At 42.8% G+C, this 26,768-nt stretch overlaps 1 protein-coding gene across 1 annotated transcript; it reads left to right on the plus strand.

Annotated features, from left to right (window-relative positions):
• Positions 1–3,003: 3,003 nt before the first annotated feature.
• Positions 3,004–23,849, plus strand: LOC307018642 (uncharacterized protein). Its single transcript, XM_079648973.1, has 4 exons — positions 3,004–3,078; positions 9,303–9,410; positions 11,674–11,777; positions 18,661–23,849. Exons 2-4 carry the CDS (start codon positions 9,403–9,405, stop codon positions 22,326–22,328), a joined length of 3,780 nt encoding a protein of 1,259 aa, XP_079505099.1. The 5' UTR covers positions 3,004–3,078; positions 9,303–9,402; the 3' UTR covers positions 22,329–23,849.
• Positions 23,850–26,768: the final 2,919 nt, after the last annotated feature.

Genomic DNA, 26,768 nt, shown 5'->3' on the forward strand with positions numbered 1-26,768 from the left:
TCTCTACATATCTCATCTCTACATCTCTACATCCCTCATCTCTACCTCTCTATTCTCTACATCTCTACATCTCTGCATCTCTACATCTCTACATCTCTCATCTCTACATCTCTACATATCTCATCTCTGCATCTCTGCATCTCTACATCTCTACATCTCTCATCTCTACATCTCTCATCTCTACATCTCTACTCTCTACATCTCTACATCTCTACATATCTCATCTCTACATCTCTACATCTCTCATCTCTACATCTCTACATCTCTACATCTCTCATCTCTACATCTCTACATATCTCATCTCTACATCTCTACATCTCTCCATCTCTCATCTCTACATCTATCGTCTCTCATCTCTACATCTCTCATCTCTACATCTCTACATCTCTCATCTCTACATCTCTACATCTATCGTCTCTCATCTCTACATCTCTCCATCTCTCATCTCTACATCTCTACATCTCTCATCTCTACATCTCTCATCTCTCATCTCTACATCTCTACATCTCTCATCTCTACATCTCTCATCTCTCATCTCTCATCTCTACATCTCTCATCTCTCATCTCTACATCTCTCATCTCTACATCTCTCATCTCTACATCTCTCATCTCATCTCTACATCTCTACATCTCTACATCTCTCATCTCTCATCTCTACATCTCTCATCTCTACATCTATCGTTTCTCATCTCTACATCTCTACATCTCTCATCTCTACATCTCTACATCTCTCATCTCTCATCTCCACATCTCTACATCTCTCATCTCTACATCTATCGTCTCTACATCTCTCATCTCTACATCTGGGGGGGTCTGGGGGGGTCCGAAAACCAGTCAGTATCTGGTGTGATGGTTAGTGTTAGGGTTAGGGTAATGTTGTGAATCGAGTGGCCCGGGTTTCTTTGTCCATAACATACGCCTGCCCATACCATAACCCCACCACCACCATGGGCCACTCGATTCACAACATTACCTTACAGTTTTTCTCAATCGCTAAACCCACTATTTAGAATCAAAATTCATTTCTTCAAAACAAGAGCATAGCCATCTAAACAGAAACACACTTGCCATAACTCTGAATATCTTTTGCAAAATGCACTTACATGAACAAAACTGAAAATACTGGTCACAAAAAAGAATAAGTCGATCGAAACAGAACAAATTGTCATCTAATGAGACAAATGTGTTTTCATAACTGAAACTCCGGTCACCATAACAACACATTATACCATAACAATATACATTTCTTGCAAAGTGCTCTAAGGCACTCAAAACTAAAAATACCCCTTCCAAAACCAGATACCTTCTCCAAAAACAAACATTTGTCAGCTCATGAGAAGACTATTTGAACAGTCATTACTAAGTGGCACACTAAATACTGACTACAATCATCAATACACAAACCTCAAGCTATCGATATTGGAAACTGAACGACAAGTTGGGAGAAACAAACTTACATATAGGAAAAACAGTGTGTTACTGTAACTATGTCATTGTTTTTATGTCTCATTTTCAGTAGAGCACCGTAACAGAAACAAAAGATGAATAGCAATACACTGGAAAAACATAACATGGGTAAATGATGTAAATCAGCAGTAAAGCAGAGAATGAGATCTATATAGCTTTACTGATCTGCTCTTTGGCGTCTGTCTGGCCACATAGCCTCATCTACGTCACAGCGTATGTCTTCCCTTGCAAGGCAGCGTGGGAAATATCTCCTTGCGTGTCGACACCACCCTTGACAAACATCTTACTGAAGTGAGGGAGGTCTTTTATAGGATTCTCACTAATTACAATTACTATAGGAAATTCATTGATGTCAGCTGTGAGCAATTCATTTACATGGAAGTGAAGTACTCAATTCACCCCAATACAAAAAAAAACATTTCTCAATGTGCAAAAAGGAAAAGACCACAATTACTGACTGTAAAAATGTTGTATCAGCTATAGCTAATCCTCCCCATATGAACATATCAGAGCTATGCAAGTCATATCAACACTATTATAGCTTTACCGGCACCATTTAAAAAAATATTTGAAGTACAGTCATGCAAATTCTATCATGTAAATGTTTTCAATGTAACATCATTACTGTAAGGTATACAGTACATTCCATGGAGTTACCTTTTTCAATGGCTGATTGACTGATAACAAGTGTTAATATTTTGCACATCAAGTGTCAATTAGTGTAGCTATGGTCTAAGTTTATGAGGAGTAAGTGTTATCCACTGTGAGAAGATTATTTTTGTTTTGTAGACATGAGTTACACAAAAGATTTTTGATCTTTGTGTAGAGAATTGTAACTTCAGTTAGAGAATTGTGTGATCTGTTTTGCAAAACACTGCTTAGCATCTGCATTTTGTGTGATATCAATGAGAAATGGTATACTGTTGTAGAGAAATGGTTTTCTGTTTCGATGGCTGTGCTGTTGGTTTGATGAAAGGAATTTTGATTCTAAATAGTGGGTTTAGCGATTGAGAAAAACTGTAACCCTAACCCTAACCCTCACACCAGATACTGACTGGTTTTCGGACCCCCCCAGACCCCCCCAATAAAGCAAAACTGCACGTTTCAGAGTGGCCTTTTATTGTGGCCAGCCTAAGGCACACCTGTGCAATAATCATGCTGTCTAATCAGCATCTTGATATGCCACACCTGTGAGGTGGGATGGATTATCTCGGCAAAGGAGAAGTGCTCACTTTCACAGATTTTTCCAGATTTGTGAACAATATTTGAGAGAAATGGTTATTTTGTGTATATAGAAAATGTTTTAGATCTTTGAGTTCATCTCATGAAAAATGGGAGCAAAAAGAAAAGTGTTGCGTTTATATTTTTGTTCAGTGTAGTTTGTGTGAGGCCCTGCAGTGTGTGTGTGTGTGTGTGTGTGTGTGTGTGTGTGTGTTTTTCCAGTACTGAAGCCACATTGCACATAAACCATAGAACACGCCACAGGAAAGGGAAAACCACACAAAGCTGAATACAGCCCGCTATAAGTGAAAGTGAAACTCTCCCAGGCTGTGTCTCTCTGGAGGAGAATCAACGATCTCAGGTGTTTCTCAACAAACAGCAGAATCTCTGGTGAGTTTCCTAAACATCTCAAACACACTGAATACTTCTGTTAGAACCACAATCCGATTTAAAGAAATCTCAAGGTAGGACTACTCTTTAAGAAAAAACATAATTGGGATGTCTTCTAATGTCATGGAGTGCATTGAATTTGTCTTTAACTTGTGTATTGTATATTAATTAGGGCTGTCAAGTTAACGCGTTAATAATGCGTTAACGCAAAACATTTTTAACGCCACTCATTTTTTTTTTAACGCCACTAATTATTTTAACGTACGATTAAAGCATGTGTATTTGTCCTCGGCTCGCCCCGTAGTTTCAGAGCCCAAAGGCTTGACGTTGTTGTTGTTGTTGTTGTTGTTGTTGTTGTTGTTAGTTGGATGGTGGGAGATTCTAGCGAGAGATATGGATACAAAAAAAGGTGTTTTAAACAGCAAGCCAAGCACACAGCTGATGCTGACAGTCGCTTGCTTGTGGCAGACCACGCTTGAAAGTTTGTCGGGGAGACGTCTGGACACGTCTACGAGCAGCAAGCTTTTAACAGCCATAGCTAAATGGGGGCTACAGCTTAACATTGTGGAGGACGAGGGGCTGCGTTAGATCATTTGGATCGCATCCAACGTGTCGACTGCACATCACAGCGCATTGTTTTGACTCGTCTCATGCTTTGACTGTTATGAAGACAGAGGAGCGGCATTTCGCCGACAACTTTAAACAGGCTTGTCTGTTTGAGCAACTGGCTCAGTGCAGAGAAGTACACAGGGTTGAGAGAGAGAGAGAGAGAGAGAGAGAGAGAGAGAGAGAGAGAGAGAGAGAGAGAGAGATTTGTCATTGATCAAATGATAATAAACAAACATTTGCATAAAGCATATTTGTCCACTCATAGGTTGATAAGAGTATTAAAGACTTTAAGAATATTCCTCTCAGGAGCATTTAATACTTGAACATTACACTTTTATATTTGTATGTGTTTCTTTTATTTTATTTTGTATGTGTTTCTCGTTATTGTGCTTTTAATTATTGTTTTATTATTGTACTCCCATTGTGTTATTTAATATTGTAGTTATTGCACTTTGGTCAACTGAAGGTTGTTTTAAATGTGCTGTATAAATAAATAAAGATTGAGATTGAGATTTAGAATAGATCAAAAAGGTGGGATTAATTTGCGATTAATCGCGATTAAATATTTTAATCGACTGACAGCCTTAATATTAATACTTGTTTATTGTAACTTGCTTTAGTACTTTGATACTATGTCAAAAGTACTTTCTATAGCTCTCTCTCTGTATACAGTGGTTGATGACACACTTTATAATAACATTTTAAAAGCTCTTCAGCTCGTGCTAACCTCAGACCTTATTTCACGATAAAAATCAAAAACACATTCAGAAAACCGTTGTTCACAGGAAGAGATTAAATGATGGGTCAGTTCCTAGTAGTGCTGCGTACCGGTACGCCAAACCGGTACTGGACTTGTAAAAAGTTTCGGTTCAAGTCCGGTTAAAAACGGAACGTCGGGAACCGGTACTTGGACTCGCAAAAAAACTAGCACTCAAGTATATTCTCCTTTTTTGTTCTAAACCATCTAAAGACGAAAAAAGTTGTGTCGGCTTCTGATATGGCGGCCATTACTGAACTCACGAAGTCTCGCAAAATATCGCAACTGCTCGCGAGATCTGTGTGACGTTAAGGGAAGCTGGCGATGTGATTGGCTTAGACATAGTGGATTGTCAAAATTGTATGTATGTACATCACTATGTATATAGTATGTACTGTATAATGTACACATGTAGAGTTGTAGAAAAGACACGGTGTACAGACAGTACAGTACACTCTGACTGTACAGTCACTACAGTGTATACTGTATAGTAGGTGTGTAACAGTGTAATGCGTATAGTCTACTCCAGTGGTTCCCAAACTTTTTGTGCCCAAGGCACACCAAAGGACAAGTAAAAATCTCAAGGCACACCTATTGTGCAAATTAGACCTTATAACACGTGTTATCACTCATATAATGTAAACTATTGTAAATGTGCATAATTATTTACTAATGCCAAGTAAAATGTCCATCCATCTTCTCCCGCTTATCCGTGGTCGGGTCGCGGAGGTAGCAGTTCCAGCAGAGAGCCCCAAACTTTCTTTTCCCCTCATCAACCAGCTCTGACTGGGGGGTCCCAAGGCGCTTCCAGGCTAGCGAAGAGATATAATCCCTCCCCCTGGTTCTAGGACTACCCCTTGGTCTCCTCCCAGCTGGACGTGCCTGGAACACCTCCCTAGGGAGGCGCCCAGGTGGCATCCTAACTAGGTGGCATCCTAACTAGGTGCCCGAACCACCTCAACTGGCTCCTTTCGACGCGAAGGAGGAGCGGTTCAACTCCGAGTCCCTCCCGGATGACCGAACTTCTCACCTTATCCCTAAGGGAGACACAAGCCACCCTGCGGAGAAAACCCATCTCGGCCGCTTGTACCCTCGATCTCGTTCTTTGCGTCATGACCCATCCTTCATGACCATAGGTGAGGGTAGGAAGGAAAATGGCGCGGTAGACAGAGAGCTTTGCCTTCTGGCTCAGCTCCCTTTTCGTCACAACGGTGCGGTAAAGAGACTGCAGTACCGCTCCCGCTGCTCTGATTCTCCGACCCATCTCACGCTCCATTGTTCCCTCACTCGAGAACAAGACCCCGAGATACTTGAACTCCTTCACTTGGGGTAAGGACTCATTCCCTACTTGGATTGTAAAATGTGACAAAGACAACTACATTACTCATCAAATATTTATTAACGAAATATTTCAGAAATGAATTTGAAGCTTTATCAAATTAGGCTTCTTCAAAGCAGCAACACACTAATTTAAACCAGACAGGTCACAACATTAAAACTGAGGCAAAGGAAACTCAGCAGAAATTCAGCACAGAGAACTGTCAATGCAAGGAAGATGCACTGTCCATGGTCCTGAACTACGAATTATAAATGTAACATTTCAGCAATCAGCATTGAAACATGTGCTATTGTAAATATTTTTGCCGACTTACAAATTGGTGAGATACATATGCCTGTCGGGGCGCGCAGATTTCTTTAATCCTTGGTGGCACTGAGGAGAGGGCCACTCACAAGTCCTGTTCAACGGAGAGCCGTGACCTCCTGTTGTTCTTCATGTAAACCAGAGTAGAGAACGCCAGCTGACACAGGTAGGTAGTGGGAAAAAGAAGAAGTTGCTCAATCGCGTGGTGGGAGATGCTTGGGTACTCCGATGCAGAAGCCAAAACTGATCCAGTGGGAGCTCACTACATTTGAGTTTCAGTGTGCGGTCCAGACGGAGCTCTGCGCACTCCTCTCTCTCTCTCTCTCTCTCTCTCTCTCTCTCTCTCATAGTGAGCTTTTCTGTTGAGGATTCCTGGAGGAATGGGTCTCGGATCCAGTCATAGTCCTCGGTGTCAGCCACACGTGGAAAATAGCGCTCAATCATCTCTTTTAAGGTCTGAAGGTGTTCGGCATATACAGCGCGCTCCTTAGCTGCCTGCGGCGCAGCTGATGTCAGCGGGAACATGTCCATGGAGCCCTGCTCCAAAGCCTCGCGCCGCAGGATACGTTTGTTCCATAAACCCCTGAATCTTGTCTGTGGATGATCAAATGTTTTCATTCCTGCCCTGAAGCTTGGCGTTTAACTCGTTGAGATGCCCAAATATGTCTGCGAGGTAAGCCAGCCTGGCGCACCACCTCTCATCCGCGAGACGGGACAGGACTTTCCCCCGTGACAGCCAACGTACCTTTGTGTGGAGGATCAGGCTTTGGTGGTCGGCTCCCATCTCGGCGCACAGCTGGGAGAAGAGGCGAGATTTCAGGGGCTTTGATTTGATGTAATTCACCATCTGCACGGCCTGATTCAGCACCTCAGTGGACTCGGGGGCATGGTTTGGGCAACTAATGCCTCTCGATGCAAAATGCAGTGGTTTGTCACGATATGTGGGTTTTGTGCCCTCACCTTACCAATAAATCCTTTCACCCTCCTCGTCATGCTTGCCGCACCATCTGTCCAAAGACTGACGCCAGGTCAGACTGTTCTCTTTTAAATAGTTATTAGTTACCCTGAATATTTCTTCTCCCGTAGTATGGCTTTCCATTTCTTTGCAGAAGAAAAAGGTCTCTTTGAGTCAGCATCAACATATCTGACGTTTGCCAGAAGTTGGGCAGCCCCACTTATGTCTGTATGTTCGTCTATTTGTAGGGGAAATGTGCCGCTCGCCTGCAGTTTCTCTGTCAAATGTTGCTCCCTTTATTCACTGACAACAGATATATAACAAATCAGTCGTTATTAAATCAGTTTTCACTCAAACTGACTCCTCTCACGTGATGGGGTCGTTAATCAATATATTACTTTGTTACTCTCTACATAAAGTAACTCTTTACATTACTTTTGCTTTACTCAGCAACAGCCTATATGCAAAACCTAAAACGTAGGCCTACATGTGCACACACATAACAATACTATTGCAATAAGGAAGACATAACAGAGAGAGAGAGAGAGAGACTCTGCTCCCGTGTTATTATCCAAAGTTACTGTAAACTTCTGAATAATGTAATTACTACAGTCTAGTCTGTCAAAGGGAGAATAGAACGCGTTTCATTACTCCGTTACCGAAAAACGTAATGTGATTACATCGTTACACCCAACACTGCTCCTCTCACGTGGAACACACGTGAGAGAAGAAAGAGAAGAGGAAAATGTGAGGGACAAAATATGATCCACCACCACGGTAGCAGCAGCTGCCACGGGGGGCTTTCTTCTCACAATCTGTGAGGACACCCTGGTTTTCCCCAGCTCCTTGGAGAACACCCTCACATCTGTCTCAATCCCTTCACTGTGAACCGGACCCTCAGTGTCCACTCCACTTTCAGAGGAAGGGTCAGAGGAACCTCAAAGAAGTGCTGGACTCCAGAAAGCATTCAGTGTCAGACCCCCCCTCGAACCTTGTGTCTTCTTCAGATGAGTCCTGCAGCTCGCTGGCAGATGAAGGCTAAGATTATTTCTGAAGTCTCTTCTGCACTGACATGCTTCTTCATTTGAGTTCCTTCTCTTTGCTCCAGGTTGTTCTCGTTCTCTGCTCTCTAATGAAATAAGCCCTTGGCCAAACTGCATGTTTATCTTTGTGCATAAACACACTAACAGTTGTTTTTTGTTTTTGAGTAATCCACCACCTCTTCAAAGACACACACACACACACACACACACACACACACACACACACACACACACACACACACACACACACACACACACACACACACACACACACACACACACACACACACACACACACACCACTTTCTGGCTCCGTAATCACACCAATGCACGTGCAACTTAAGTATCAGGTTCCGACTGGTCACAACAATAATTAAATATCACTCTTAATGCAACAAATATTTAACATTTATCTATTTTGGGGTGCACATGTTGCTGTTTGCTGTCCTTATTTCTTTATGTTAAAAACTGGTTGCCACTGATGGCAGCCAACGGCCAAGAAGTGGTTGACATTTTTTCTGAATAGTTGCCAATGGCCACCTGGCAACCGTCACTGTCGAACCCTGCCTAATCTGATCGTAGAAATGACTCAGCAGTTCCTTGGAAACGCCCTGTGAGAAGGTCCATGCAGTGTTCGCAACTCCTGCTGCCTCAATAAAGCCACAAACATTGTAAAGGACAGCTCCCACCCCGGTGTGCACCTGTTGGACCTGCTGCCTTCCAGGGGGGGCTACAGGTGCAAAGACAAACAGACTAAAAACAGTTTCTCCCCCAGAGCAATAGGCGCTTTCACACCGCAGTACTTTTCCCACAAAGGTTCATCAGAACTTAGTTCATGAGAACTCTTTAGTTCTCACAATTCTCACAATTTGACACAAGGATTATTAGGCAAATGAAGCCGCTTACGTCACTTCTTCTTCTTCTGCTTTGGGTTTACTGGTAGGCTGCAAACAACTTCACGGCGTATACTGCCACCCGGAGTCCCCCGCCGGAAGTCCCCGGAGTTGGGGACTGGCTTCAGTAGAAGCTGCTGGGACTCCCAGCAGCTTCTACTGAAGCCTTCCGAGTAAATCACCAGAACGCCGACACCTCCTCATCTCCACCGCTCCCATGTTTTCTTTTGTGTTGCCATAAGTTAGTCTCTCTCCCTTGGTGCACCAATATGTTCTTATTATGTTCTGTTGTGTTCATACTGTCTCTCCTGTGTGTCCTATTCAGGTCACCAAGACGAGGCGTAACTGAGGAGGAGGATCGCTGAGTCTCTGCTGAGGCCTCAAATAAATAATTGTTTGCTTCTGGTTGGTTCTCAGTTAAGGTCATGGGGAGGTAGGGAATTTATTTTATTTTATTTTTTATTTTACAAATCGTTTACAAACAAACAAAAGCTTTCAGCTTAAACAGTACACTGAACTATACAACTGCTTTCCACTGTGCACTAACCCTACCTCTGCAGAACACAGCTGATGCTCTCAAACATATTGAGAAGGCAAGTGATTCCACAAATGGACTCTTGACAAGGCACACGTGTTAACTGAAAACCATTCCAGGTGACAACCTCATGAAGCTGACTGAGAGAAGCCAAGAGTGTACAAAGCTTTCATCAAGGCAAAAGGGGCTACTTTGAAGAATCTAAAATAAAAATCACATTCTGGATTCTGTAACACTTTTTTGTTTACTAGATGATTCCATATGTGTTATTTCATAGTTTTGATGTCTTCAGTATTAATCTACAAAGTAGAAAACAATACAAAAGAAACAAAACCCATTGAAGGAGAAGGTGTGTCCAAACTTTAGACTGGTACTGTATATAAAGCTATTGTAGACTATACATCTTCATTTCTTTTATTTTTGCAGATTTATATTTCTGCAGGAACAAATCTGCCCCGATTAGAGTGAGTGGTACAACGTCACTTTTCTACAATACTGCATCCTCTATTAAGTTCCTTAAAATACACTGTAGGATTAAACTATTCTACCAGCTGATATGTATAGTGTTTTGAGTGGACAGGGTGAGTTTCATACATGAAACACTCATCTTGGCTGAAATAACAGATCCTGGCAGACAGAGTGGATGTTGATATAGTTTCCAAACCGTAATTTGCCGTACAAATCATTGACATGTCTTGGAGTTTTCACTTTACGCTGTGTGCGCTCCCGCGAGGTGCAAGAATATCTCGGTGAGCATAATTCGGCATAACACCGGAACGCCAGTTTAGGGTAACGAACGTATTTTTTTGTTCCACCATGCAAGTGTGCCAGAGTTTGCATTTATTGAAAGCCTACACAGAAAAATAGAACGGTACTCCAACAGCGCAGACCTCCGCCAATGTAACTGCAGCGAAATTGAAACTAAAGTCGTGGATCCGCCCTGTGATTTGGATCGTTCCAAAACGTAATGGTTTCGTCCTTGGCCCATTCCACATCCTTCGCAACAAAACGTAGCGTATTTTCCGGACTTTTTTTCCCCAAGATCATAAAATAAATCTGAGTCACACATAAATCGGCAAGGTCAGTTGGAAACCGGAAACAAACAATATTTTCTTTTAGGCCTGAGGTGTTACCGCTTTATAGGATCAGGTCACATGTGTCTCAATGAAACAGCTACTAGTGGGTGATGTCTCTTTGGACTTGTTAGAGAGTCCTGGTTCTTGGATGTGGATCCTAAAGTGTATCATGGGTATTGTTTCTGATGTCAGGCTGTGCAGTTTGCCCTGAGCAGTTTGTGTGAGCGGCCACCAGAGGGCAGCATGGTGCAGGTTTGAACCAGCAGCTGACAGGAGGCTGATGGGATGTTAAACCCAGCAAAGATAACAGCATGCAGCTCGCTCTGTAGTATGAAACAGATTGATACACATAAACACAAAGAAATACAACATACAGTACAGGTTGATGTGTTGATGGAAATATACACAAAGGATGCACTCTGTTTAGTGAAGGGATGTCTTCATTCATTTTGAGGTCCCTTTGAAGTAGTGGAGTAGTCTTGATTCATTTGGTAGTCACTGAGGCTTTTTGTAGTTGTCTCTTCAAGTCATTTTATACGTCTTGTGTTTTTTTGTAGTCATTTTGTTTCAAAAGGTTGTCTTTGAAGTAATGTTATGTTAATTTATGCACGCAAGCGAGCCCCAATGCATCGGTCTGACATCGCCATCAGCTGATGTTTGCCATCATTTCTGCCATCTGCAGGTCAGCAAAAAAGCTGATATTTGAGAATGTAAATTGAGCAAATCACAGCACTATTATAAATTAATAGGTTGATTTGATTCATGAATGGCATTTATTTCAATGAAATATGTCTTATCATTAAAAGTGACGTGTTATAATGGATTATAATGGACGTAATGAAAAACTAGAATATTTTTCAAAAAGATTTATAATTTCTTTCGGCACAAAAATGGAAAAAATAAAAAACAAAAAAAACAAACATGAAAACATATTAACATCGGTATCGGCATCGGCCCAATCGTTAATCCAATCGCCGGTATAGGTAGTGGCTTTGTGTCAATTTGTAGATTAGTGTGAGCATGGTTGGACATGATATTACCAAATCATTGAAGTTAACTAACGAGCTGTTGTCGATTCTTTTCAGTTCACACGGAGCGAAAGGCAGGGGGACGATGGAGGTGGCGGCGCTCGGACGGCCTTTCGGTCTTGGGATGTTGTACGACTGCCGCAACGACTCTCTCGTCCCAGGTGAGGAAAAACATCACCTTTAAAAACAGAACAACATTTTCTTTTTGCCCCCACAAGGAATCACACAGATACAAAGTTAAGAATCAGTTATTCCAGATGTCTGGTTGAAAGCATGGATTTGATTTGTGTGATGTTGCAGAGTTGGAGGAAGCAGGTTTGGACTAGCTTGTTTATGTGAGGCTCAAGTTCAGATTCTGGTCAAAGATCACACCCAGGTTTCCTGAGTAGGGTTTGACGTTGGGGGCCAGGGTTCTGATGCAGGATTCAGAGACAAAGTTACCAGGAACACTAAGAAAGACCTCTGTTTGTATGAATTTAGATCAAGAAGGTTAAGTGACATCCATACAGGCAGTCATGGAGAGTACTAATATCACCAATCACATTTAGTCTAACTGAAGAGTAAATCTGCGTGTCGTCAGCGTAACAGTGGTGAGAGTCAAGGAACTATACAGGAAGCACAACTGAGGGAATCCTCATCTTTGTTTCAGTATAGATAAGAGTAATGATATTCATCCCGCTTTCATCAAATTAGTATGCATACAAAGTGACAGGTCACACCTTTCCCTACTTATGCTAATTACCCATTTGTTGGAGGTGTTATCACATGTAGGTGTGATACCACACCCCCTTAATTAAGCCTTTGATGTGAGGGGTGAGGTGTTATAACATGTAGGTGTGATATTACCCCCCTGTAATAGACCCTTTGTTGTCAATCTAATCTAATTAACCTTTGTTATCCTTCCTCTGATGACTGTCAGATGACAGATATCTAGATGTGACATATTTAAGAACCCTAATCAACCTTTGATGTAAATCTAATCTAATTAACCTTTGATGTCCGTTATTGTCCTCTGTAAATTCGATTCGTTTTAATATGATTAGTGTTAATTAAGGCAGTCTCTTTGAAGTTGTGTGAGGCTGTCTCCCCCCGTCCCCCTCGCACCCCTTCCTGTCACCCCCCTGATTTTGCTGTTATCCTATGCCAGAAGATCGGGGGGTGGAGTAAGGTAAAAAAAAGAAATCCGTTCAAACTAAATAAAAAGCCACTCATTTCCACTCACTAAGTCACCTAAAACTTTCAAAAAGAAAATGGCTAAGAGACACATCGATATGGGTTTAATCAGCGAGATGCCTGTGACAACTTACCGCCATCCATCGGGAGCGCCAGTCAAGAAACGGATGCAGTTTCTGTGCCGGTTCAGACCCCTCCGTCTGAGGCTCTTCATGAAAAATGGAGTCTGGATGTGTGAGACTGTCTCCCCCCATCCCCCTCACACCCCTTCCTCTCCTCCTTCCTGTCACCCCCTGATTTTGCTGTTATCCTATGCCAGAAGATAGGGGGGTGGAGTTAGTTTAAAAAAGAAATACGCTCAAACTAAATAAAAAGCCATTATTAAATCATTTTCACTCACTAAGTCACCTAAAACTTGTATTGTCCTCTTTAAATTAGATTAGTTTTTAATATGATTTGTGTTTACTAAGGATGTTCTTTGTATGGCTTGTGAACTAATGTTTAATTACTTTATTAACGATAAGGAAGTCTCTTTTGAAAAGGGCAATAATAATTTTAAATATCTTAATGACCCCCCTGATCTTGTATTTTTAATGTTTAATTACTTCACACAACTTTAAAGAAGCCCCTATGAAGTTGTTGTTAACTATGGATGTTCTTTTGAAATTGTATGGCTTGTGAACTAATGTGTAATTACTTTATTAACTACAAGGAAGTCTCTTTGAAGAGGGTAATAATAATTTAAAGACCTTAATGACCCCTTGATCTTGTCTTTTTTTATTGTTTAATTACTTTATTAACTATAAGGAAGATGTACTGGTGTGTTATGATGTAACTAGCCTTAGTGCCATGTAAGGGGGACATTACGGAACTCAGGAGTCCGCCCTTTGAGCCTTGAAGAGCGGACAAAGAGAGGTGTATTTACTGGTGTTGATCCCTGGATGATGAAAATATATCCTCGATCTCCTGTGGGCTCACTTATTGTTTCTAGTTCCACTATATCACTCTCCATAGATCTAATGATGTCTTGTGTGCAGGGGCGGCGCCAGAGGGTAGCTTGGAGTTGCTATAGCAACTCCAACAATTGGCCTAGCAACGGCTTAGCAACCCCATTGTTTTGTTATAAAAATGTATCTGTATATATTTATACACATTCTTGCGAGATCTATCAGGGGTCGTTGCAATTTAAAGCACAAACTGTTACTTGGCTAATGTTGTTATAATTCTCAGTATGTGAACACAGATCGAAAATGGAAAGATTTCTCACAAGTCAGCATAAACGACCGCGATCTCCAACGGAGCCGATCCAGTGTGTGTGTGTGTGTGTGTGTCTGTGTGTCTGTGTGTCTGTGTGTCTGTGTGTCTGTCTGTCTGTCTGTCTGTCTGTCTGTCTGTCTGTCTGTCTGTCTGTCTGTCTGTCTGTTTGCGGTGTGGTGATGAGGTTAAATGCCACAGCATGCCAGTTGAAAGTGAACGATCGCTATAGTGTACTTGTACGCTTAGGGTGTAATGGTATTATACAAAAATATTGTAGGAGCACAGAAACAGTGTTCAAATTCTGCTTTTACAAACTTATTTTGGTTGTGCTTACCTTGCAAAGTAATGTTAAGTGTCAAAGGAATGTTTTAATGTAAATATTAAGGATAATATTGTAGCGTGTCCAAGTTAATAGTTTTTTCAGTTATCAGATGTGCACAGTTTAGTACATTTGTAAAGTTATGTAGGCAATGTTGTTGGTGGGAGTTAGGTAGAGACCACCCCTTCCAGGTGTGTGTGTGCGTTTTCCGGTGTGTGTGGAGGGAGTACGAGACGGTAGGAGTTGTGTTCAAGTGTGGGGAAAAGTCATAATGAGTGTTATACTATTGATTGGTTCTGTAAGGCGTGGCTGTGGCCGTCAATACCAGAAAATAAAGAGAACGTTTTCGACATTGAAGGCTCGAGTGATCTGTGATCTTGAATAGCGGTGAACGCAGGCTCGTGCTTGGTGGCGGTTCTACGGGGTGGCACGGGGTGGCAGCTGCCACCTCAGCTGCCACCCCAGTTGGCAGCTTTGTTTTGAAATAGAAGTTGTGGCTCATCGGACATTTATGAGAGAAAATCTCTAATGTCCGAGTGCAAGTGAATGCAGCACAAGACGCGCCTTGTAACCCCTCCCTGGCGCGAGCCTGGAAATATGATTGGCGGCGATTTCATTTGAACGGGGGAACAGCGCAAAACGAGAAGCATTGCGGATCCAAGTAGACGGAAGGAATGAGGTATTTGCGGTCTACAATGACAGAGAAGAGCCTGTCAAGTTTGGCTGTAAGGCAAGGCAAGTTTATTTACGAAGTGCTTTACAAAACAAATTAAAATGCTTTTTAGGAATACATACAGTAAAAACACATATTTCTCAGCCCTGTGAATACACTATTGCAGTAGTCAAGTCTACTGAAGATAAAAGCATGGACATTATTTTTTTAATCCTCGATATGTTCTTCAGGCTGCACTCAGCATTGAATCAAAACGCACTAAACCTGTAGATCTTAATCAGTGTGTGAGGCGTTCTGCTGATCAACATGGTAATCGCCGCATTCAGCTGTTATAGTCAACTTGATGCTCTGCTCACGGAGGACTCGATGAGCGTAACAAACTGTTCAGATGATGACCCTATATATTTTTTTCTTTGTGGGGGTCTGCCCCCAAAAAACAGTTTTAAGTCCTGAGAAAGTCAAATCAGACGGTGTGTAAAACTTCACTGCCCAGTCAACAGAAAGTAACCTCTCTGATTGAACTAGGCCAGCAGGTAAGGACTCTCCACTGGATCATAACTGCAGCGATGTTTATGTTTGAGCTGAATACACGTTGTTTAACCCGAACTGATGCAGTTAGTCACTTCTTTAATGTTTGTTCTTTCTGATGTAAAGTCCAGGTTGTAACTGTTTGCAGTAAAGTCGTGGAGCGCTGAACTGTTCCTTTGAATCTTTTGAGTTTTGATATATGATATAATTACTTGTCTTTCAAATTTGAAGGAGGGTGAGCAAGCATCTTGAGGAACATTCATCATGAACTCCTCCAGAAAATAGAGTTTATTCAATAATGAATGAATATGTGAATCACAACAGTGATTGAGAGCTGATAGGAATAATGTGATAGTTAATATTATCATATTCATTCAGACAAACATCGATGAGACAGTTCATGTACTTATTGCAGCAGTCTGCATACATTTGGTACCCCTGCTGGTCTAAGAGTGAGACCAACTCATTCAGTTATTGTTCAGTTAAAATTCATTAAATGATGTCTGCCACCTCATACACTGAACAAAAATATAAACGCAACACTTTTGTTTTTGCTCCCATTTTTCATGAGATGAACTCAAAGATCTAAAACATTTTCTATATACACAAAATAACCATTTCTCTCAAATATTGTTCACAAATCTGAAAAAATCTCTGATAGTGAGCACTTCTCCTTTGTCGAGATAATCCATCCCACCTCACAGGTGTGGCATATCAAGATGCTGATTAGACAGCATGATTATTTCACAGGTGTGCCTTAGGCTGACCACAATAAAAGGCCACTCTGAAACGTGCAGTTTTGCTTTATTGGGGGGGTCTGGGGGGGTCCGAAAACCCTAGGGTTAAACCCTAACCCTAACATGTCACCCATCTCCGTGGCATAGAGTTGATCAGGTTGTGGCCTGTGGAATGTTGGTCCACTCCTCTTCAATTGCTGTGCCAAGTTGCTGTATATTGGCAGGAACTGGAACACGCTGTCGTATACGCCGATCCAGAGCATCCCAAACATGCTCAATGGGTGACATGTTAGGGTTAGGGTTAGGGTTTAACCCTAGGGTTTTCGGACCCCCCCAGACCCCCCCAATAAAGCAAAACTGCACGTTTCAGAGTGTGTGTGCCAATTGCAGAGTCATCACACTACTCAGCCTCCCCGGGAAAAGTTTACTCTAAGGTACTCGAAAGGAGGGTCGTGTTTATTGCTTACGCCTTGCCTTAGCTAATCTGAACTAATGTCAGAATACTGCTTTGAACTGAACAAAAATATAAATGCAACACTTTTGTTTTTGCACGTTTCAGAGTGGCCTTTTATTGTGGCCAGCCTAAGGCACACCTGTGCAATAATCATGCTGTCTAATCAGCATCTTGATATGCCACACCTGTGAGGTGGGATGGATTATCTCGGCAAAGGAGAAGTGCTCACTATCACAGATCTTTTCAGATTTGTGAACAATATTTGAGAGAAATGGTTATTTTGTGTATTTAAAAAATGTTTTAGATCTTTGAATTCATCTCATGAAAAATGGGAGCAAAAACAAAAGTGTTGCGTTTATATTTGTGTTCAGTGTATATTTATATGTAAGGCTTTACTGATGTGCCACAATAATGTCACCAAATGTTATTGAATTAAAATATTAATATTGTGGCTTTCCAAGTTAACATTGATTGATAGGACTGCCCGAAAGTCCTTTTCCATGTCTTCTCCAAACTTCTCCCACACCAGCTGCTTTGCCTCGGCCACGGCTTCCCTGACCACCGGTGTCCACCAGGAGGTTTGAGGGTTACCGCCCCTTGAGGCACCTAGGACCTTGAGACCACAGCTCCCCGCTGCGGCTTCGGCAATAGAGGCTTTGAACACCGACCACTCTGGTTCAATGTCCCCAACCTCCACAGGAATGCCCGAAAAGCTCCACCGGAGGTGTGAGTTGAAGGCCTCCTGAACTTGGGCCTCCTCCAGACGTTCCCAGTTCACCCGAACTAGACGTTTGGGCTTACCAGGTCTATCCAGAGGCTTCCCCCGCCACTCAACCCAACTCACCACCAGATGGTGATCAGTTGACAACTCCGCCCCTCTCTTTACCCGAGTGTCCAAAACATACGGTCTCAGGTCCGATGATACGATAACCAAATCGATCATGGACCTTCCGCCTAGGGTGCTCTGGTACCATGTACACTTATGAGCATCCTTATGTTCGAACATGGTGTTTGTTATGAACAATACGTGACTAGCACAGAAGTCCAGTAACAAACCACCACTCCGGTTCAGATCAGGAGGGCCGTTCCTCCCAATCACTCCCCTCCAAGTGTCTCCATCATTGCCCACATGTGCGTTGAAGTCTCCCAGCAAGATTAAAGAGTCCCCTTCAGGAGCCCCATACAAGACTCTTTTCAGGGTCTCCAAGAAGGCCGTATACTCTGAACTGCTGTTGGGTGCATAAGCACACACAACAGTCAGAGTTTTCCCCCCCATAACCCGCAGGCGTAGGGAGGCAACCCTCTCGTCCACTGGGGTAGACTCCAACAACGAAGCACCCAACCGGGGACTTGTGAGTATCCCCACACCCGCCCGGCGCCTCACACCTTGAGCAACTCCGGAGAAGAATAGAGTCCAACCCCTATCCAGAAGTAAGGTTCCAGAGCCGACGCTGTGCGTAGAGGTGAGCCCAACCAGATCCAACTGGTAACGCTCCACCTCCTACACAAGCTCCGACTCCTTCCCCCCCAGAGAGGTGACGTTCCACGTCCCCAAAGCCAGCTTCTGTCGCCCGGGTCTGGTCCGTCGAGACCCTCTGCCTTCACTGCCACCCTTCTGGCAGCGCACCCGACCCCATCGCTGTTTCCCGTAGGTGGTGGGCCCGCGGGACGGAGAAGCGGAGGTGTTGCCCACGTTGCCTTTTCGGGCTGTGCCCGGCCGGGCTCCGTGGCAATGATGAGAAGTGGCCATCTTAATTTTAACAACCTATAGAAGAACATATCCAGGTGTTTCCTGCTGACAGGAATGCATTTTACTTTTAATTTGTTATGTCTTTCCCGAAAAAGTAACTGTGTATTAACATCAAATCTGGTTGTAGCTTAATTTTTGCTTCTTCTTTTGCAGGAATCACTTTGTGGGACCGTGAGGATCTTAACAATAAAAATCATATTGAAGAAAGACCAAAGAGCTATAATGAGTTTGATATAGTTGCATCTGAATCAATTGAGGACAAATCTAAAGCACTAAATGTTGAAGCATCTCTGAAGGTGAGTTTCTTGAGTGGACTGGTAAAGGTTGGAGGATCAGCCAAATACCTGAACGATAGCAAGACTTCCAAAAATCAGGCCAGAGTAACACTGAATTACCAAGCTACCACAAAGTTCAACGAACTGTCCATGAATCATCTTGGAAGAGGCAATGTTAAGCATCCATTTGTCTTTGATCAAGGAATAGCAACACATGTAGTCACAGGAATCCTTTATGGGGCTCAAGCCTTCTTTGTCTTTGACCGTGAGGTGTCTGTCAACGAGAACCATCCAGACATTCAGGGTGACTTGAAAATGAAGATCAAGAAAATTCCCTTCGTCGCTTCAATAGAGGGCAAAGATTCTGGGAAAATGGAAGACGAGGACAAAGCAAATGTTGAGAAAGTGTCCTGCAGATTCTTTGGAGACTTTTTGATTCCGAAACCTCCAACATCCTTTCAGGAGGCAGTAGAGGTGTACCAAAGTCTGCCAAAGCTGCTGGGAGCCAACGGGGAAAAGGCAGTACCAGTTAAGGTCTGGCTGTTGCCTCTGACATGTTTAGATTCTAAAGCCGCTAAACTTGTCCGTCAGATAAGTATAGGATTAGTTGAAGAATGTCAGAGTGTCCTGGAGGACCTCAGTGCCCTGGAGATGAGGTGCAATGATGCACTGAGAACCCAAACTGCACAGCTGTTCCCACAGATTGGAAACAAACTCAAAACCTTTAAAAAGAAGTGCTCTCAGTTCAAACTGGAATTCCAACGAACCCTGGCAAAGAAACTTCCATCAATCCGAGGAGGAGGAGAAGAAGAAGCTGTGCTCGCAGAGGAACTGAGGAAGACATGTTCTTCTCCTTTCAACAGCAAGGACCTGAACGAGTGGATGGACTGTAAGGAGAGAGAAATCTCCATTTTAAAGTCGTACACCAACAAGATGAAAAACACCAAGATCGTTCCACACGAAAATGATTTTCATGAAGAAATTCTCAATGCAGAGCATGCTGTGTGTTTTGTCTTCACCTCGCTGGGAAGTGATGAACCGTACCTCTCAACTTTATCAAACTACCTGAAACAAACACCCAAACCAGACGACTCTCAAGATCAACACCCTCCAGATCTAGGAAAGGAACAATGGTACCTCACAAACAAAGTAGCAGAAACATTGAGAAACAAAGCAAAGCTCTTCAGTGATTTTGCAGAGGCCAACAAGGAGAAGAAGAACATCACATTTCTGACAGTGGGTTTAACAAAGGAGACACAGCAAGGAGCCAGCATCTACCTTTATACAGACGGCCTTTCTGTCAATGACAACTTTGAGCCGCCTTCAAAGCCTGCAACAGTAACAGGAAGTGATATAAACCACAGCAGTGTGACGCTGAACATTTCTCCACCCAGATCTGGAGCAGAGGACATCACCTCCTACTCTGTTGAGTACTGTGTCAGTGGAGAGGACGGCTGGAAACAAGAGACAGCATCCAGAGCTGAAGAAGTCACAGTGAGCGGCCTGAGTCCTAACACAGAGTACATGTTCAGATGCAGGGCAGAGACACCAATAGGTGCCGGGCCAGCCAATGAAGTCAGTGGATCCATTCAAACCTTACCCTGCAGCCCTCCTGGAAAACTCCACGTTGAATCTACCTCACGTGAGATATCAGTCAGCTGGGAGAAACCTGCTGAGCTCGGACAAGATGTCCACGTTTTGAGCTACATCGTGGAGTACGCCGAACCAGACCAACAGGTGAAAGAGGAAGATCTCCACTGGGAGCAAATGATGGCGGGAGCTGAGAAGGTGATCATTTCAGGACTTCAGCCAGAGACAGAATACGCTGTCAGGGTCAGGTGTGATTGTGGTGCAGCTGGAAGGAGCAAAGAAAGCATTGCTGTTAATGTCCGCACAACTAAACCTTCACTTCTTAAAGAATCCCTCAAAAGTCAAAGCAAAAGGATCAACTCTGAATCTCCCTCAGTTTACAAACTGCCTCTGAAAGAAGAAGACATGAAAGTTGATGGATGCCGGAGGTACAACTTTGGCAAAGAAAGCATGAAGTCAAATCGTACAATTATGCTTCTTGGAGCAACTGGATCTGGAAAGTCCACTCTGATCAATGGACTCATCAACTACATCGTTGGTGTAGAGTGGAAGGACGATTTCAGATTCAAGTTAGTTGATGAGGATCAGTCGAGATCTCAAGCTGAGAGCCAGACCTCTGAAGTCACTGTGTACAAAATCAACCACCAAGAGGGCTTTAAAATCCCTTTCTCTCTGACCGTTGTTGATACTCCAGGCTTTGGAGATACACGAGGAATAAAAAGAGACAAGGAGATCACAGAACAGATACGTAATCTCTTCTCTTCCGAGCGTGGCGTCAGTGAAATTGACGCTGTGTGTTTTGTAGTTCCAGCTTCTTTAGCTCGGCTCACACCAACACAGAAGTATGTGTTTGATTCTGTGCTCTCAATCTTTGGCAAAGATGTGACAGAAAACCTCCAGGTTCTGGTGACATTCGCAGACGGCCAACGCCCACCAGTTCTAGAGGCGATCAAAGCTTCAGGCGTCCCATGTCCTAAAACAGAAGACGGGCTGCCAGTTCACTTCAAATTCAATAATTCTGCCTTGTTTGCACAGAACCAATCATCTGCTGCTGCTGACTCGAGAGGAGAGGAGGAAGAGGGAGGCTTTGATCAGATGTTCTGGAAAATGGGGGCAGAAAGCATGAATACGTTCTTTGATGCTTCTGATAAGCTTATAACCAAAAGCTTGACAATGACAAAGGAAGTCCTCAGAGAAAGAGATCAGCTCCAGATCTCAATGGAAAATATGCAGAAGCAGGTTAAAGTAGGGTTAGCCAAGCTTGAGGCGATTAAAGAGACAACTCAACAACTTAAACTCCATGAAGCAGAGATCAGCAGAAATGAGAAATTTGAGATTGAAGTAGTCTTCATGAAGCCTTTTCAAATAGACATATCTGGCTCTGGAAAGTTCATCACCAACTGTCAGGTGTGTAATGTCACCTGTCACTGGCCATGTAATTTGGCCAATGATGCAGATAAAATGAAGTGTTGGGCAATGGGACCAGATGGAAACTGTAAACAGTGTAAAGGCAAATGTCATTGGAGTAAACATTTTAACCAGAAGTACAGATGGGAGTATAAGAAAGTTAAAGTAAAGCGAACAGTGCAGGAGCTGAAAGAAAAGTACCTGAAGGCCTCAGAGGCTAAGGGAACTGTTCAGGAAGTGATCGACAAAATGAAGGCTGAATATCAGCGTCTTCAGGCTGAAGTGAAGGAGATGATGAAGAGGTCTGCCCAGTGTCTGAACAGACTAGGAGAGATCGCACTGAAGCCAAATCCTCTCTCCACTCCAGAGTACATTGACCTGTTGATTGAGGGAGAGAAAGCTGAGGGCAAGTTAGGCTGGAAGCAACGAGTCCAGTACCTGATGGACATGAGAGGACAAGCAGAGCTCATGGGTAAAGTAAGCAGAGGAGAAAACCTGCTTGAAAGTGAAGAATCTTTAACTGAGGGCATCAAGAGCAGCTCCAACTGAGACCAAGACAAGAGCTGAACATGATTTCAAAGAAGAGACATGTAAATACAAAATGAAACAAGACAGGATAGAGAGTGATACTGATCAAGAGTCCTTGATGGACAACACAACCAAGTGACCATGACACAAATGTTCACGGGTCATTTCTTTTTTTTCTGTTCTTACAAAGTTATCGTTTAACTGTTTTTTTAATCCTGAAAGGTTCCATGTTTCAAAGCAAGATGGTTGGTCTTGAAGAAATGCTGAAGGAGAGCCGAGAGAAGCTCCTCCAGAGTCCATAGTGATCACAAATCCTTTGGATCAAAACCAAACCAAGACCAAACAGATGCCAGCGAGACCAAGAGGAGATCTATCAACGAACTGGAAGACGTCTGTGTATCTGAGATGACCTCACCAGCCCTGGGACCCATCTACTTCCTGTTTAGCATGTGTGTTGCTATGGACCAGGGGGAGCTGCTGCCCCGTGTGAGGCTGTTTGGATCAGCGGTTCTGTAGGAATATGAGAGAACCCGGTCCACCCAGCGCTGAGGTGGAATGCAGTTCAAAGTGAAATGTTGGACTCTTTACTTCACGACTCTACTCTTTACTCTTCTGCATCGGGTACCTTTACATTTATTACTATAGCTTCATTTAGATTATACTTTACATACTTTCACCTGTGGGACATTTTGAATGCAGGGCTTCTACTTGTAACAGTATCTATACAATGTGGTGTTATAACTTTAACCAAAGTAAAGTATCTGAATACTTCTTCCGTCACTGATACAAAGCATGAAGTCCAAATAGACCCGCACTGAGAGCTCTAGTGTTAATCAATGAGTTCTAAAGCTTTATTGTTCTCCTGCTCAAACATCTTCCTGCAGGAGCAATCTGCATGTTCTGTTGGACAGGAAGTCAAATGTACCATGTGTATGAAATGTGAGAGTGTGATTGTTTTGAGCAGAAATCATTCACGTCCTGACACCATTACCACCAATGGAAAAGATTCAACCTGCACGTTTATTCAAAGTTTATTTTCTATTATGATCATTTACAAATATCAGATTCTTGCTAAATGTTTTTTCTGCTCTTCATGTTATTTTCTTTGAGATTTGTAACTCTACGTGACTTTTGTTAATGATGGATTGTATCGCTGAGTGTCCTGAAATGATACGGTGCTCCTGCTGGATGATGGAGACGTTTCTAAACGTTAAACAATAACTCAGACTAATGGAAAGTTTCTTTGAATCAGAACAACAGATATGAGAATAAGGAGATTAAAGAAGATCTATCAACAGCTGAAAGGAAAAAGTATAACTTTGAAATCTTGTATTTTTCACATAAAGTTTGAATTGATTTCCATTATAATCGGTTTACTCTGTTGTTTTAACCGGGTTATCAGCTTCCTGCTTAGTTTAACATCATATTTACTATTAGTTTAATATTCTTTGAGTTTTAAAACATTATACCTGATACTGATGTGTATTGATTATCATTTACTGACAGATGGAGAAAAACCTTAATAAACAATTATTAAATGTTGTTACGCCTGCTTCTTGAGTTTGTCCCTCTGAGTCTAGAGTGTTCTGTCAGTGTGTGAATGATAATTCTTTTTTAATATAAACGTATCAAATAGTTTCTTAACTTGGGTTTTAGGCAAATGATTCGTGAGGAAAACCCCTTGAGATGCAGAATACTACAATAACCACCAAATTGTGACGTTTGGACTTTATCTGGATATGATATATATATGATTTGTATATTTTTTATGAGTATCTTTAAACATTTAAGATATTTTATTATTTTAAAAACATTTTATTTTGTTGAGGAAAACTCTTTAAGACATATATATAGTATACATATACATATGTATATATATATATATATATATATATATATATATATATATATATATATATATATATATAAAGTATATCAGGTGAAGATGGGACAAACCCTGAGTTGTTGGCCAGATTCACACACACACACACACACACACACACACACACACACACACACACACACGCACGCACGCACGCATGCGCACACACACACACACACACACACACACACACACACACACACAGGCATTGTATCTGAACCACAATGGTACGACAGTGTGTCTGGACACAAACTATTTCACAGAGTGTGTGTGTGTGTTAAAGCCTCATATTAGTGTAATTACACTGGTGTGTGTGTGTGTGTGTGTGTGTGTGTGTGTGTGTGTGTGTGTGTGTGTGTGTATGTGTGTGTATATATGTGTGTGTGTGTGTGTGTGTGTGTGTGTGTGTGTGTGTGTGTGTGTGTGTGTGTGTGTGTGTGTGTGTGTGTGTGTGTGTGTTGCAACATGTGTCAGGCTGCCAAAACCCAGATTTATGCCAAGATTAATTTTGAGCATGTTGTCCAGATCGGGATAAAAACTGACATGACATGTGCAGAAATCCCATAACACCCACACACACACACACACACACACACACACACACACACACACACACACACACACACACACACACACACACACACACACACACACACACACACACACACACACACCCACACACACACACACACACACACACACAGACACACACACACACACACACACACACACACACACACACACACACACACACACACACACACACACACACACACACACACACACACACACACACACACACACACACACACACACACACACACCGCATGGGGGTCAGACCCTCATCATGAGCATTAAAGCGTTCAGTCGGACTCTCACAGCAACACATCGCACTAATACTAAAAAAACATGATTAAATCCAAATAAATAATTAAGATAGACAACGGACATACTTTGTCTCAAGTGATTACATTTAGATCAATGATAATAAAATATAAAGTCTGTGTTTTTGTTGTCGTTTTAGTTTTTTGTCATCTTTTTAGGCTTTAATTATGTCTTTGTGATTGTTTTAAATCTAATCTTTGTCCTTTTATGTTTCTTTGTAGTCATTTTGCATCCATGTGATTGTTGAGCATCTTTTCTCTTTGTGGTGTTTTTAATATCATGGCATCCTTTTGTCCTTTGTGTCATATTATGTTTCTATGTGCTCTTTTTGCATCTCTTTGTTGTCATTCTGCATGAGCAATTAGTTGTTTTGCATTTTGGTGCTTTGTATTCATTTCAAGTGAATTCTCATTATTTTTTCTGGTATTTTTACATCTCCTTATAGATGGAAAGGGAGGGATGAAACCCTCTTTAATGGTCTCACATGCAGAGCACACAGAACACACAGTGACATTTGGCCAGGAGTCTAGAACCAGGAGTCTAGCACCAGGAGTCTGGAACCAGGAGTCTGGAACCAGGAGTCTGGAACCAGGAGTCTAGAGCCAGGAGTCTAGCACCAGGAGTCTAGAACCAGGAGTCTATAACCAGGAGTCTAGTACCAGGAGTCTGGAACCAGGAGTCTAGAGCCAGGAGTCTGGTGCCAGGAGTCTAGCACCAGGAGTCTAGCACCAGGAGTCTAGAACCAGGAGTCTGGAACCAGGAGTCTGGCACCAGGAGTCTAGCACCAGGAGTCTGCAACCAGGAGTCTAGTACCAGGAGTCTGGAACCAGGAGTCTAGAACCAGGAGTCTGGCACCAGGAGTCTGGTACCAGGAGTCTAGCACCAGGAGTCTAGCACCAGGAGTCTAGCACCAGGAGTCTAGCACCAGGGGTCTAGTATCAGGAGTCTAGAATCAGGAGTCTGGTACCAGGAGTCTATAATCAGGAGTCTAGCACCAGGAGTCTGGCACCAGGAGTCTAGAACCAGGAGTCTAGAGCCAGGAGTCTAGAGCCAGGAGTCTGGTGCCAGGAGTCTAGCACCAGGAGTCTGGAACCAGGAGTCTGGAACCAGGAGTCTGGAACCAGGAGTCTGGTACCAGGAGTCTAGTACCAGGAGTCTGGTACCAGGAGTCTAGTGCCAGGAGTCTGGCACCAGGAGTCTAGCACCAGGAGTCTAGTACCAGGAGCAGTGGGCAGCTATTGCACAGCGCCCGGGGAGCAATGGGAGTGGGGGGAAGGGGGTTGTCTGGTGCCTTGCTCAAGGGCACCACGGCAGGGCAGGAGGTAGAAGTCCACACTCCATATTTAGGTCTGTTCGGGGACTTGAACCGGCGACCCTACAGCTCACAGTCCAAGCCCCCACTGACTGAGACCCTGCCGGAGATATTTCCTCTTTAGGACTGATTAACATCTATTCACAGTCGTTTTGTGTTTCTCTGGAGTCATCCAGCCTCTGTGAGGATGCTTCTGAGTCCAAGCTCATTATGGTTCTGCTCATTTCACACATCTTTGTACTCCGTGGTGTTTCCGCATGTCCCTGTTTCTTTTTGATGCTCTTTGTTGTCATTTTGTGACTTTTTGTGGTGCTTTGTTTATTTCCAGTCGTTTCTCAGTCGTTTTCTGGTGTTTTTGCATCTTTTTATTAAAATGTTTGCT

This window comes from Notothenia rossii, assembly GCF_949606895.1.
Source record: "Notothenia rossii genome assembly, chromosome: 9".
Taxonomy (NCBI): Eukaryota; Metazoa; Chordata; class Actinopteri; order Perciformes; family Nototheniidae; genus Notothenia; species Notothenia rossii.

Excerpts from the sequence above, each read along its gene's own strand:
- LOC307018642 (XM_079648973.1), top strand. Across the intron at positions 11,778-18,660 it reads CAACGACTCTCTCGTCCCAG|GAATCACTTTGTGGGACCGT; the intron begins GTGAGGAAAAAC and ends CTTCTTTTGCAG.